Source organism: Neodiprion fabricii, chromosome 4 (assembly GCF_021155785.1).
Source record: "Neodiprion fabricii isolate iyNeoFabr1 chromosome 4, iyNeoFabr1.1, whole genome shotgun sequence".
Classification (NCBI taxonomy): domain Eukaryota; kingdom Metazoa; phylum Arthropoda; class Insecta; order Hymenoptera; family Diprionidae; genus Neodiprion; species Neodiprion fabricii.
In genome coordinates this window covers 23,749,868-23,765,873 of record NC_060242.1, presented here as the reverse complement: position 1 = coordinate 23,765,873, position 16,006 = coordinate 23,749,868, and the positions used below count along the sequence as shown (strand labels likewise).

Here is a 16,006-nt window from a genome sequence, read left to right as displayed (position 1 = left end):
TTAATTCTATTTACAATTTACAATATTTACACGGTAAGGATAGTACACTACGTTAATAGTAGGTATTTAAAAAATGTGCATTGTTTAAAAAGAGAACAACCTCATAGATTATATTATCATTTTTAAAACAAAACGAAACTTGTTCAATCGAGATGTGAAAACATGAATATTTTTTTATACTAGAGGAAAATTTTAACACAACTTTAGGCGTCATAAAATCTTATAAACACTATCACAAATATGATTACTCGACAAACAATTTTCAGTCAGTTTTAACAATCTCTATCTTCTTCCAAGGATTTTTACATGGTTATCATGTAAAATTAAACTTTCTTTCTGTTTCATTTCTGTGTTTTTCAGTTATTTTCAGTGCAAGTACCTTTATGTATTAGCTCTGTAATTATTTGGACAATACTGTCAATTACCCTTTTCATATCAAAGAAACCATCTACACAAGGTTGTTATTATCAATCAGATAACTTGGTATAGAATCATCTTTGATGACTTAAAAATGTCAGAGAGAGAAACTTCCTTTCACACGTTAACTACTTATCGAATATCTTCGCAAATCAATGAAAGAATTCAACTTTCATTTCGTACCTTCTATAGTGCTGTGTAAGCCGCTGGAAACAGGCATGGCAGCCATTTTTAACATTTTTGTTTCGGATTTTAACACACGAGTTATCGATATGAAAGTCAAACACACTATTGGCTCATACATCAATTACACATAGCGAATTGTAAATACGTGAGCTATTCTTCGAAACATGTTCTTATAATCGATAAATTACAGAATCGCACTTAGTGTTTTGCTTTATTTTTAGTAGGAGCTATTAAGCGTATAGCGTCATTGTCCAACGGACTCAGCTGGGCTCCAATAAAAAAAAAAACACATTACTTACATCATTAACTTACATTAAATATCTAAATCTTTGAACAATAAATAAAGATCCATTTACTGTACAGTGTGCTAAAAATTTTGTAAAGGGCAGGACATATTGATATATCTTGTTTATGCTATATCTATATTCTCAGTGCAGAAGTAAATAGATGTTGACATCATCAAATAAATTTTCTGAAGATTCTTCTTACACATTACACACGACATTCAATTGTAACTCACCTAAAATTTTCAACATACCGACTTATTAATCATTGCTTATTCATCATTTACCTAGAATCTGGGCAACTGTTGTTTTAAACTTCTGAGTGAAATCATATAATTTTGCTATATAGTAAAACCAATCCAACATAGCTCTTGAATAACAGAGTAGAGTCATCATTATACTAAGGTCAGTTTTCCATTTTTTCTGATGATATCAACAGAATGTTTCAGTTACACTCTTGTGATAAATTATTGCCGCATGATCAAATATCTGAATATACAAACGTAATCGCGCTTTACCAGCACTATTAGAATAATCAAAATTTCAATTCAGTGTATTTCATTGATCGTTGACTAGTTCAGAATCAAACTACACAATGCTGGTGTTACTGATATATTAATGGGTTCTGAATTTATAACAAAAAAATTACCTTGCTAGTATCCAGGCTTGAAAGTGCGAGGAATTATTATTGAAGATTATGTTGGAAACTCGACATTTAACACGAATACTTGACAAATCGAATCGTAAAGGGTTGTAACAGAGAGAATTTAGGAAACAAATTAGGAAAAACGTATTAGGTGAACATCTTGACACCTTACACAAGAATTTACTGAAATGTAATGTACTGAATTTTGGATAAGAAAATTTATTCCAACAAGACGTTTCAATTTTCCAGTTCCTTTTAATTTAGTAAAATACATGGTAAAATATTTAATATTTTTCTTTGTTTGTTTTTTCAACTACAGAATGTGACTTTTTACAATGTGTGATCCGCGAAAATCTGTTTCAAACAAATTCTAAAATTTTCACAGCTTTTTACTACTGTTACAGTTTTTTTTTTTTTTTTTTGTTTTTTCGTTTTTTCTTATCTTCAACGTAATATTCCGTTTCTAGAGCTCGACTTTGCTAAGTCAACAAATATAATATGTATATATAACAAAATGTACACAGTGATCAACATTGGATTTGATTATAATACCTTAAAATGAATATACTTAAAAGTTAATATTGGCATATATTGCTATTTTTGTAACATCATTCTGCCGTTCTTTTGCGCAAAAAAAGATTTCGTTACAAAAATACAATGCTAGGTTTTGAATACAATGTTATGTTACTGATCTGATATGAAATGCTTTGAAACAAAGCATTGGCAGAAGTGTTGGTCATTTTTTACTTTTACCATTCATAATGCGTTGATCAATTAATTTATTTCAACTAGACATATGCTCATATATACACTGCAATAAAGTACAAAGTGCGCAAAATATCAATTGCGTTACATTTTGGAATTGTACAACGTGATTGGAATATTCAGTTGAATTTGAATGTAATTTCTGAGGTGCACAAGAATTTAACTAGTTCAACGTATACTCATTGTACTTTTAATATTCAGATTTTATTCATCAGCCTTTTTTTTTTGTTTCCAACAGTTCCACCAGCTGGATATTTCAAAATTTTTTAGTCGATTTATATTTCGTAAAAATTGCATTTCATCACATGATAAACCACGAAGCTATGTTTCATTAGATTTATAGGTAATTATTAATTACTATGCAAATTTCCACGCGTATCACTAAACCTCACTATCTGTGTCATCTTAAAAATTTTTTACTTTTTTCTCACAGATCGCTGAACTCTAGTTTGTCAAGCCTTTGTACGGTACAGTTTCTCATTCATGTGAACATTATTACTTTAATTTCAACAATATATAATGCCCTGTTTAAACTATGAAGTGCTTAGCTTATTTTCGTTGCACCATTGTTGTTCACCTTATGATTCATTGTTCGGCCATCTTCTTGTATCGTTTGAAGATATTCTTCTAATAATGTTGCTAGATTACGTCGTTTAAACCGCAACGATTCTTTAATAACATCGCGTACAAACGCGAGCCGTATATCTAAAGTTCCTTGTATTTGGTGCAAATGCGAAAATAGCGCGGCATAATCTGTAACATACAAGTTTTATTCATAAATCTCAGGACTTTATTTTCTTTATTTAATTCACCTCAAAGTCTTAGATTAACCGTCTAAAAATCTCTAAGCAAATGTGCTGAAAGCCAATACTAGAACCCAAGAATTGAGATTTTCTTAGTGCGAATCTCACAAAAAAAGTGAACAAAACGATTTTGAAAGGTCAACTTTTTATATGGAATAGAACTCGGATCTGCACTGCGTCAGTCAATGCTGGGATTTGTAAATTTGAGGTGAGTAGTCGAGAAATATTAGTTGTAAAAACTTGAAACTGCTAAATGGGATCGATTTTTCAAATAGATACTGAAGTGACTTGATAATAAATAAAGTCACCGAGTTCGTATGAGTTACGACACTTAATATTACCATAATAATACGAATTCGTTAATTGATAATAGTTCAATGAATACGAGAATAAGCGAGTCAAAGTGTTAACTGAAACTTCAAAATGAATTTTTGCAATTTTTTCAACACGTTCAGCAGCAAAAACGCTGTTTTTCCTAACTTTCTTGGCTATTATGTAAGTACGTATCAAAGTTTGGTCGAGTTGGCAAAATTTTATGCAAAACCCATTTTTCATATTTTCCAAGTGGCAGTTACAGTTTGAAGAAATCGTAAGATATCGATATACTCAATTTTCAATTCAATGTACTAGCGTACATTACATTACAAGTATATTGTCCAAAGTTTAGTCATTAAATACGTTAATCAGAAACTCACTGTGGCTATAGTGATCAGCTACAGTATATCAAGCATATAAGATGAATTTTAAGTTTTACGAAAGCAATATTAACCACAACCCCAAACACATAACTGTTTTATTGTTTAAGGGGGATTATAATTTTTCCAAAAATATTCCAGATTTCTGGCCACGATTTCAGACTTTTCATAAATTTACCCTGATTTGTTGAATCAGTCGACGCGTCTTATTTGTGCACAGTCACGTGATTTACGATGAAGAGAATCAATAAAAATTGACACGTCAAGAGAAATGAAATAATTTCAATGGAGTTTTTTTTCACATTACCTGTTCATCCATACAATAGGAAATTAAATTTAATCTCAATGTTGATAGTTCTGTAAGTGATCGAATTCAACTCAAACAAAAATGCATAAACTAACACACTCTTAGTAAAAAGTAATACTGGAACAGTGAGATTGTCTGGAAATTTTGGAATTTAATAGTTGTCAACTGTTGTCAAGATAAAAAATGTACTTTTTGGAAAACGAAGTCTGAACTAACGAACTATTAATTCACTGCTACAAATTTTAAAATGAAATAGTGTTATTAAATGTTTTAGTTATCTAATAATTCCAATTACAGTCATATGACATATCTACAGATGCTTTTATTATGTTAAAAACTATGAAACACGACATTTTAGTCAACATGTGTACCGAAACTTACAAGACGAACGGTAATGATATACTGAAGACCATGTTAGATTTTTATGTACTTAATTACAAGCAATAAGTCTTGAGAAATTGTTCAGAAAATTTTTTGGAGAAATGAACAATTCAGCCATTTTTAGATAAAAACTTTGTAGATAAATCAGCTTCTGGTACATTGTAACATTAGTATGAATAAGTAATTTGGCATAAAGAAATAAGCATAAATAAAGAATCCTACACAATTGTTATCTCGAAATATCCCGATAGGATTGAGTAAATTTTGTTCAACATTTTGTCAGTATTTCGATCAGATTACACAAAATGAAAATACTTACTTTTTCCTCGTCTTCGTACTTCTTTATACACAGATTCTCTGATGGACAAATTGTGTTTTCTTATTTCCTCCAACTCTTTCTTTGGTAGTGGTTTATCCTTTTCGATCTTGGTCTCTCGCTTTTCGTCAACATGATTGGTAAGTTGTTCGTCATTGCAATTTTCAACCTTCAGATTATTCGGATTTTCTTCATAATCATTAACTAGTAAACTGTTTTGATCAGTTTTTATTTCATCCAGCTTCTCAGTTATATTCTCACACTTGGATGCATCAAAGTTGTTTAACGTTATTCGAGTTGATGCGGGAAGAGCTTCAGAATTGATAACGTCTGGTTCAATTGGCATTGGTTCGAAAGGTGGCATTGCTGGAATCTCAGCCAAACCATTTACCAATTTATCCGGCACAATTTGGGATAGTAAATTCAGACTACCAGAGGCACTTGACAAGTTAGATATATTAATGGAATTGGCAGTAGGCACAACCTGGTTTTTCGTCTCATCCATCCATGGTATTGGCGAACTTGGCGGAGTGTTGACAGGGGAATACGATGGTCGCCTTACAATAACATCTTTAGGGATTGGTCCTGGTTTCCGTTTGTTTGGAGGGGGCCTAGTTGCAGGCAGGCCTCCGCTATCCGAAGGTGGTGCAGCTCGCTTTAAGCTTCCCGTTTTCAAATTCGAGGAAGTAGCTCCAACCATGTCTATGTCAGCCTCGTCGACCATCATTTTTTTGTCTATTTTGAAAGGATTACCTGGGACAGTAAAAAAAAGAAACTTAGTTTTAGATGTCAATTACCAATATAAGTTAAGATTTTATGCAGCAAAAACTTTTGTGGTGGTATATACGACAGTGAAAAAAGTTGCAAACTATTAATTATAAGTGATACGATACTGTATTAACAAGTCCAAAGTAATGCTCCTTATTTAACCTAAATGTTTGACGCGTATGTACTATGCTGCTAATTATATTTAAAAATTATCAATTCGAGGTGGGATTAACAAACTGTATTTCAGATCTAAAACAGTTGCATATGACAATTGTTTGGATATATTTGAAAGATTGTTTCTAAAAAATTGTTCAGTTTCTTTTATAATAGTTTAGTGGCAAGTGTTGACCAAAGAGACAAGGATCACGTGGGAAAATCATATTATCTTTTAACAAATTGCTCCATTACAGGATAGAAAAATGCTGTTTTTGTTAGGAATGATGCAAGCCCGAAACTCTACAGCATCTGTCTATATATAATGCTTTTGCGATACAAATTATTACAGGTTTTTAAATTATATGCAATCCTTTCAAATAAATTGGTAGACTTTAATCTTAAAAATAGTAATCGATTTACATGCAGGGACTACTTATAGGGTCCACTACAACCTAGCACTGAAATTCCCCGTGAATTCAAGGTTTTTCAGATAATTTTCATAACTTTTTTAGGTGTACTGAAAGCATGATTTTTCGTCCATAGTTTAATCAAACGGCGCTTATCACACTCTACAGATCATCTTTTTGAACAATTTTGGGCATTTTCATTGGATATTCGATCTCGCACTAAATTTTGAATAAAATAATTTTTTAGTTCCAAATTGGCTATTTGAAGAGTATAAATAAGAATTTATTCACTGATCAACAATTCCCCGAGATTTTCAGATTTTTACATCAAAATTCCAAATTTTCAGGGTTCTTCCATACAGTAGACACTCTGAAAGTCTTATTATGGTTAGCTTAATTAGCAAAAGTTAAAATGTGAATTACAAGGATACTTACCAAACATGTGTTGCCTCACTGGGGCGCTTTCTATCTCTCTCAAAGGTGGAGTCATTCGTTTAAGATATTCCTGATAATTTCCCATTTGCGCTACAGGCATTGAATGGACATAATCATCATCTAATAACTTTGTATGTAATAATCCAGGCTGTAGAAAGTTCGCTCGCATCCGAACAACTTGATCCAGCAGTGATTTTCTTGGAACATCAAATGCATTTCTATAACTTTGTGCCCCTCGCTGCTGCTGCTGATTTCTGACAAGTCCAACTACGAACCCACCAAACTCGTTAAGCTGATCTCTGAGCCCTGTGAATTTGTCTTGCAACAATGGATGTGATACCTGGAATAATCATGAATCTTGTAAAAGCTTGTCTTAGTATTTTTGATGAACCAAACACACAATCATATTACATAACGAATATGGCCAAATGTTTGGCGATAACACAGTTTGAGTGTGCTACAATAAGACTTAATGTGAATGTTCATATTGAAGACAACGAGAAATGTGGTAAATCACAATAATTGTCAGGCATGTAATCGAAAACTTTAAACTAGCACTCATCCTTAAACCTATAACAGTCGATTTTTTCTTACCAGATCTTTCTTCAATGGTGTTCGCGGCATAACGCGAACTCCTTCAGTCACAGTTGTTGAGTTACAATTCACTAAAGTTTTATTTAAATTAGCATTAGCCACTTGCTTTGAAATCACTTCGTTACAAAGTTTTTCAAACTCTATTTTAGCTTGATTTTTTAACCGTTTTAAATAGTTTAAAACACTGTATGACAAGGAATTGTCCATGTTGTCTGGAATCAACGTCTGAGCCAGTGGAGTAGGAGCACCCATACGTGTTAGCGCTCTTCTTAATGACTACAAATTAAAAAATATAATTATAAGTTTTTTTTTAGTAGATTAGAGAGAAATTCGACGATAAGTAATAGCTATAATTGATTCTGACTTAAAATTATTTTATGCTTGAATAAGATAAATATATTTACTGGCTTTAATATCGTTATAGATAAAACAGAGTCAGTAGCGTATGAGTATATTGACAATTTACACCAAAGATTCTAATAATATGTGGATGATTTCACCAATTTTCAGGCACCTGTTTAGGGTATAAAATTCCATTTACCTATAATTCAAATATATCATTAGTGTAAAAATTAAGTGTAAAAGTAATGCTTCTAAACAATTGTGAAAATTCAACAGGTCTGTTCGGATTACCATCGTACTTGGATGTCTAAAAGTTTAGGTATATTTTTAACATGTCATGCCCTACAAAACAATTTAATTGTAGGCTAAAAAAAATTGGGAACGTGAAATGCTGCCTGATAATTGGTGCAGTGACACATGTACAGTATTGAAATAAAGGTAATATATCAATCTCAATAATTGTCTCGGAAATCTGCACACCATAACTATACTTGAACGGTTGAATTGAAAAATAATTATATTTCTACTTACTGATGCGTAGTACGTGGGCATAGTCCTCATGTAATTTTGAAACTGGGTTCGCCATTCATTTGATGGTTTTAATCGATGCACTTTAAAAAGTTCTTCCAAAAGTGGAAGCAGCACTGGATAATTATATGGCATGACAAACAAGTTGACGCAGGTAAGGTTTGTGCTAGCTTTTAGGTATCCAAACGGGTGTCCAACTTCGCTTGACTTGTAAGAGTTGGCCACAAAAACTTGCCAACAAACTGTCGGCTGTTTTCTTGCAAGAATATACTGTGTCAGAGGACTTGGTTCAAGTTCATATTTGTCGAATGGCAGATTTTCAATAACCATCGGTTCTTGACTAGTGCAAGTAAACTTCACATTTGGATGTGCAGACCTTGGCGGCAAAGAACTGGCACTGAGATCAGGCCAGAAACTTTCGGGAATTGGCCAAAAGCCTACCGCAAAGCCCTTCTGTGCTGATCGTGGTACATAAATTAACCTTCGACACGAATGCCAGGCGGTATTGCCAGGCGCCATTGTATTCGGAGGGAACTGAGGTCTAGTACCATTCAATAGATTCATTTCATCCTCATTGTCATCATCGTCTGGATGCTGTGCATCGTTCGCCAGAGGCGGTGGATCTGGACCAATTTTTTCAAAGTTTATTACAACTCCAGACTGGACCTTCTGAACCAGTGAATCTATGCACTGCATCATCATTCTATGTGACGTTATGCAATACGAACGACCTGAGATAGGAGTAGTATCAGAAATTAACATAAAATTCGTCATTATTTAATAATTTTCTTCATTCTATAACGAGGAGGTTCAATTTTCTATTCGAGTAACTATAAATATTCAAATTTTTTGCTACAATATAATTTCAGTCAGCTGAATACCTCAGAACTTGAACATATAATATAATGCGCACAAATTACAGATTTTATTCAAATGTATTTCAAAGATGAAATATAAACACAATAAAAATAATGTTTAGGTTGTTAAGAGCGGTACGAACTTATACACCTTGTGCAGTGATATCTTCAACCATTGATATGTTTTGAATTAGTGCCTTGATGCAGAGGATTTATTACAAAATTTTTCTATCAGTATTTGAAAGTATCAGTCAGTTAAGAATCAGAATTTATGATATGACGTTTTTGTTAGTTGCATACTGTAATTTTGAAAGCAGTTGCCAAACTTTAGCTTGCCTGGAATGCAATAGGCAGATCCTACAATAAAGCTATTTCGGGCTCAACAAACAATATTGCAAGGCTTCCATTAGATTGTTGTGAATTTGATACTTGTCAAGAATATTTCTTAAGACATTGTCAAGCGTTGTGTACTCTTGATTACAGAAGTAGGGTCATGTTCTATAGTCATTCGCTCAGAACAGTGTCATTGTAAACTTATTGCACGAAACTTCTAAAATATTGAATGATGGGTACAGTCTGCAATTAAAGGGGTATAATATGAATATATAGCTGAAAAAGTGTGTGAATTTTGGGAATTTATGCCTTGACAAACGTATTCAATTCGATCGGGGTTTTTGTTATTCAAAATTATGGAGAGATTTATTTGCATATCCTTTTTATTAGAATCAATTAACAAGAAGCATTGTTATGGACAATATTGTTATCAACCATTTTGCGCAGACATATTTTTCAGTGCACAGGATATCTCTAAAAACGACTGAACTGTTTAGTCTGTGATCTTAGTGCAATGTCTATGATCGAAATAATTGATCTTCTGCCGCTATTTCAGTTTTTAAAAATATTTATCATGTTTTTCTGTTACAATATAGGAAAAGTCATAAATTTCGGACGTAAAAACAAATTTAAACTCTTAAACAGTTACCAATTTACAGAAAAAAAAAAAATGTATTATGGCAAAGATAATAAACTATACAAGAATACTATCTCTAAATTTGATCGGTTTATGTCAATAATCATGCTTCTTATAAATTGATTCTAATAGAAAAAAAACATGCAAGTTTGGTCTCCATTGTTTTGAACAAAAAAAAAAATTTTTTGATCTAATTGAATAGTTGGTTGTAGATTTATAAATTTCTAAAATTCACCCATTTTGACAGTCGTTCCTTCGTACATACCACCGCGAAGCAATTGTTTTCAACTTGATTATATATGATTATGAGAGGTCACATCTTACAAATTCTGACTTGCTCCTGTGAAGAACTGTGATTTGTTCGAAACTATCCCCGTAATTTTTACATACCTCTCTAAAAAAGACGCATATGTTACCAGTTTCTTGTACGTGAAGCTTACTTCAGACAAAAATGCCTGTACTTCGTTTATTTGAGTATATATACATAAAAAAAAAATTTACCTCCAGTGACTTCACACATAGCATCGATCGGTGATGAATCACTGGCTACAAGTCCAGTATCTCGTTCCACAGCTGGGGTACCAGATAGTCTCAAGACCAAAGAAAACAATCTCTGATCCCATCTGAATGGTTCTTTCGTTAGCTCTGTACCAGGTATAGGTGAATGCATGGGTAGCACAAACTGTAAATAAAAAACAAAATAAGTATTTGTTACTGAATAAGCGTATTAAATTGGAAAATAAGCATCACAACAAACTAGTGCATCAAATCCTCATGTTATTTATAAATTAATCGCCGCAATTGTATGAATAAAACATCAACTTATCGCTGAATCAATTATATTATATTTATACTTATTCACTCACATCCTGTTGTACTCCTCCATTAGCTGTATATTTCCCACCATCCGTGATCACAACTATGACTGAGGGCTCCAAATAAAATGGACATCTGCCTTGACCATATGTATCGATACCTGTCTGCATACGGTTGATATTGAGGACATCCAAGGCGTGCTTCAGAGCTGCACCCAAAGTCGTAAGGCCAACACATTGTAAGTTTTTCAACTCGTTCATAAAAGTGGCCAAGTTTTCCTTCCAGCCTGCCTGTAAATAAAATTTAGTGATTATCCAGTCATATTTTATTATTAAGTTTATTATTTATTTTCGTTTAGAATACCCTTAAATTGGGGAAAGGTCAAAAAGTTGTCACAACTTAAAAATATCACGTCTCACGATTGTGTCTCAGGAATGACTTAATATAATGCAATGATTCGGCACTAAATTATAAAAATGGCGAAGCGCTCGATTTAAAATTAAAACAAGATGATTTTACGATAAATTGACACCTCTGTTTTCATTTAAACAAAAAAAAGTTTTGTCAAGATTTTTTAATTTTAAGGTAAAACATAATGGGGAAAGAAAAAATTCTCCTTCCACAAGCATTGTCCATATAAATAATTTCAAGTTTAAAATCATTGTAGTCTGCTGTTTTAATAATTAAGCTTTAATAACATTATGCTGTAATTAAGGCTTATAGCAAGACAAGATGATGAAACAATCAACATTAGTGAAGTGCAAATTTTGAATATCTGAATTTACAGGCTTTCAAGGAAATTTAACTTTCAAGGAAATCTTTTTCTACAATTCAAAATTATACTTCAAAATATGTCGTAAGCAAATTCAGATTGGAAAGTTTGGAACCTTCTCTTGTTTGTTCGAATCCAAAACAAGACGGTCCAGTTCAAGTTGGGGTGCAGTATTGCTCAATTAACATAGATGCCTTTGCAGTTGTATCAAGGACAGTTCAATCAATAAAACATGAAGGGACTTTGGAATTGTGATTCAAGTCACATATGCATGAATATACTAGCTTCATATTCAACAAATCTTTGTAATGCAAGATCTTTAATAAAGATGTAAAACAAATTAATTTCCCTTTTTTTCTCGTATGCTGCACAACTGTAGTTCTACTACACTATCAACTTGTGAAGCATGTCATTATTCTTAGCTATTTGAAAAAACTGGATTCAATAGAAATTTTCAACTTTATTCCAGTGGATGAGTGACTATTAAGCTTTTTCAATGTGCGAGATCCGAGATGAAAATCTTAAATTCTCAAGTAGTTTAGAAAGTATGCTGCTGATTATCGAGCCAATTTCTTAAATATCAGCTGAGGGATATTGATGTCAACCAGAAAGCGATCCAGTTTATTGGATTCTTGTTAAAGATATTCCTAGCATCTGGTAGTATATGGCGATGTTTGATTGAGATTAGTTTGCATGATCCTCAAAGATCTGTGAATTTGAGAAACATTAAAAAACGGTAGTTATACCCAGGAAAAAGCATAACGAAATTTGTAAGCTTATTTTCAAGTTGTGGCAGTGAAATGGGTAAAATAGCCCCGAGAAATTTCAGAATCAATCATTCAACATTCAACATCGATTACCAATAACTCATCTTCATTGGATCAATGAGAAATAGTCATAGTCGTAATTACAACAAGTTTGTACTACATCGTAATTAATTTCTAGGAGGCGTGCGGTTGCCGCTCGACGTTCGCAATCAGCCTCTGTCACACACCTCAGGCGACCTCAGGGCTGTGTCAATGCAATGCGTGGCGGGCGGTAGGGGGCGCGGTGATTGTGAGTTTCTCCCACCGGCGATGCTCGGGAAGATTACCCAGTGTGCACCTCTCTCCCATCGTCAGCAGAGGACGACAAATCGCAGGGGGCACGTTGATCCCCGATAGATGGAATAATTTAACCCAGAAGCAGCAATAATTTCCAGGATATCACGGTCACGGCTCGTTCGTAACCCGTTCGTGCAACCATGGATGTAGTTTTCTATAATGGGGCTTGTGTCGGAGGTAAACTAGGGTCGAAATCCGGCAGCGAACGGAAAACTCGAGGAGTCAACATGGCAGGAATGGCTGAAACGCGGACGTACCTTGATATTTTGAGGAGGTTCTTCGAACGTTAGCAGCATGTAACGGTCCCCGCGGCTTTCCGGCGATCTCTGCCGCACCTAGAAAATAATATCGGTTAGGGATATTGACGGGGAATCGTTTGAAAAGCTAGCGTACCTTAACGAAAGTCTCCACCGCGCTCTTGGCTACGTCCAAGAGCGTAGGGCGCCCGCCCAAATAGGCCCTCTGATTCATAGAGGCCGACGTGTCGATCAAAAAGACAATTATAGTCATTTTGCTGTTACTATTATGGCTAATGTGTGTCGTATGCGCGATTGAAACTAGCTAACTAAATGCTGTAGAGCGTAGCGCATAGCAGCGGCCATTCAACGCTCCCTACGTCCGATGTATGCTAAGCTGCCGTGTAGACAGCAGCTGAAATGCACGGTATTGTGAGTTGGGTAGGTCTGCTCTCGCAGTCTCTTCGGTCTTGCTCCCTGCGAGCTGCCCACGTGACGTCGATGCCGTCACCGCATTGGCTCCCCCCCACTCCTGCCCCTTGGCGCGCCGACATTTCGTTGTATGCGTTGAACGGTGTGCAACCCGGCGTGTACGATTACCCGTACGCTTTTCCGTGCGTCTGTCCTGCTTGCCTGCTTGCTTGCCTGGCTACTCGCCTGTCTGTCACAAGTTCTACGCTACCGGACCCTTAGATTGATTCTGACATATTATTCAAGGCCACCACTGGCGTTTGTTTTAGCATGATAATCAAGCGGTAGCAGATTAAGTCGTCGGAATCAATCCAAGAGTCATCCGAATAAATACTTTTTAATTGTATTATCAAATTTTCCTTCGCCCGTCTCTGACCACATCCGACTCACGACTCTTCGAATCTCCAACGTATCGTAACATTGTAATAACATCTGGGCAGACCGGAATAACGGCGTAGTTGCATTGATTTACTTAAAAATAGACGTGTATCACATGTACGTTACATACACACATGCATATCTACGTATGTAATATTATTTGAATAGCAGTTTACAACGGTTTTTACTGCGGCAGAGGGTATACCTATGTATATGGACCTTTGTTAAAAACCGCGACACTTGAATTACAGTTTCGTGATTTAGAATTCATTATATGGATTATTTTGCAAAGCACAAGCGATGTGTGAGAAAGATCAAGGATTCAACGTTTATTGGATTTTTTACATATACCGGTTTTTTATTCGTCATTTAGTTTTGAACTATGCGCGACACGAAGGATATTACCTGCGGCATAGATTTTAAAACGTTTGGTGCTATATTAGAACGTACAAGGTATGGGAAAGGTACATAGATACGACTAACAATAAGAGCTGTAAATAACGTATTTAATTTCTGCCAAAAAATATAAATATATGTTAATCTCGAAGTAACAACCAAATATCTTTTTTGCATATCTTGCGTGTCTGCTTGGGACGTAAGCAATGATACAACTTTATTCTTGACGTTTTGCTCCATGATACATTTTGTGTGGGGAGTTTTGCATCAAACGAGTTACCTTAATTTCGCAGGCTCTTTTTATTAATTATGCAAATTAGTAAATTTTGACTTATCGGCGAGACCGGTACTTCTACTCGATTTAAGCCGCGCCGGTCGCTAGAGTCCTTCTTATCGCTTGAAATATATTTCGAAATGTGTCAAACATATTTAAAACTCATTTTCTACGATTCCTCAAGTACGCCAAAGCTGATTTCTTCGAAACATATGCGAAGTGCAACGTGTTGCCCATTTCAATTCGGTTGCAGGGACGATTCGCGGTACATTTTTTTTTTTTTTGAAATATCACATTTCATCATTTTTGAGCAAATATGCAGATCAGGTTACGTAAATTTTTACTCACTTGATATCAATTATGTGTATTGACGAAATGAATTTAAATAATACAAGTCTCGAAATACTGTCGATTCTAATTTTTTTCACCCCTTTAGTACTCCTGCCTCCTTGGTGGTAGAAAAAACTTGAAAATGTATTTTCCTCAGCGCCTTGACCAAAAAATTTAGTTTCTGAAGTTTTTGCAGACCACTATTAAAATACCATCAATACGCATTGATAAGGATAGATACCGATTTGATTTCGTTGGATAGAGTGCAAATTTACCTATCTTAACCTGCCTGAGCCTTCCTGACGTCCTTAAATTTTCTCTCTGCATTTTAAAGGGTTGGGAGTGTGATCAATTACTTGTGTCTATCTATATACCGGGAGTCTCTGGTGAAAGTGTCGAGTTTGAGCGCAACGCTCGGCTCACGCAAAAGTTGTGGCTTGTGTTGGCGATACGCTGGCACGTGGCTCAGAGTGGACACTTTCACAAGAGACTCCCGGTAGATTAATGGTATAAAGATTTTATCCATTAGGTACTACTAAAACGCAAGCGTGGTGTATAAGAGCAAATTTCGAGGTGACACTTGTATACACACACTCATGCACACACTACATTTCATACAGGTTTCAAAGAATTTACTGTTAAAAAGTTGTATGGATAATGCCAAACGAGCGATTGATGAAATACTTCATCAAAGGTGGTGACAAATATCGAAATCTACGAGTATAAGGTTTCAAAAGAAATCGCATTATTTTTTTTCAAAATTAAATAAATATGCCGAAAATAGTTCTCTTCTTGCGGTTACTTATAAGTCGTATCTATAGCTACGATATCTATATCTGATACTGTATGGCAATCTTTTGACCAACCACCATCGTTCTATGACAAAAAAGTGTCGTGTAATTGTTTGCTAGCTAGCTCGAAAGTCCTAAGCGAACGGGCTTCACATTGTATGTATCGAACCGAGGTCCTTTCGAGCATAATTTTTTTTTCAATATTGTAACTTTATCCAGCAAAAATAAAGTAACCTATTCGGGTATATTAACTTGACAGTTATGTGAGACTAATTCTAAAACAATGGGCTTTTGTATCATTGGTTTTATATTTATGTTAATGACAGTGAATTTTTATCTCATTATAGTCATTACGGTTAGTGGAAATAAGAAGCTTAATTTATTGTAACCAATTGCATCGTTTAAACGTGATTTTCAAGGTAAACAAATAATAGGCAATTCCGTGTTGTATTATCGCACACAAGTATTGACCTCAAATTTTTCAAATACATCGAACCTTTTTGACATAAAGTATAGGTGAAAAGAGAAGATTCGTATTTTTTGTTCGTGCGAAATATTTTATCTTTCGACAATTAAAAAATA

At 34.5% G+C, this 16,006-nt stretch overlaps 1 protein-coding gene across 5 annotated transcripts; it reads right to left on the bottom strand.

Annotated features, from left to right (window-relative positions):
* Window positions 1-1,880: 1,880 nt before the first annotated feature.
* LOC124181353 (integrator complex subunit 6) lies at window positions 1,881-13,258 on the bottom strand. Of its 5 annotated transcripts, none has more exons than XM_046567841.1 (9): window positions 12,942-13,254; window positions 12,806-12,883; window positions 10,724-10,963; window positions 10,359-10,539; window positions 8,034-8,761; window positions 7,161-7,436; window positions 6,567-6,906; window positions 4,804-5,553; window positions 1,881-3,051 (listed from the first exon to the last, which is right to left on the bottom strand). In XM_046567841.1, the coding sequence occupies exons 1-9, from the start codon at window positions 13,056-13,058 to the stop codon at window positions 2,843-2,845; spliced, it is 2,919 nt and encodes a 972-aa protein (XP_046423797.1). In that variant the 5' UTR covers window positions 13,059-13,254; the 3' UTR covers window positions 1,881-2,842. The 5 variants fall into 5 exon arrangements, with proteins under 5 accessions (XP_046423797.1, XP_046423798.1, XP_046423800.1 ...); XM_046567842.1 differs by having other exon boundaries at window positions 8,034-8,653; XM_046567844.1 differs by having other exon boundaries at window positions 12,440-12,883; window positions 12,942-13,012.
* Between the last annotated feature and the right edge of the window lie 2,748 nt (window positions 13,259-16,006).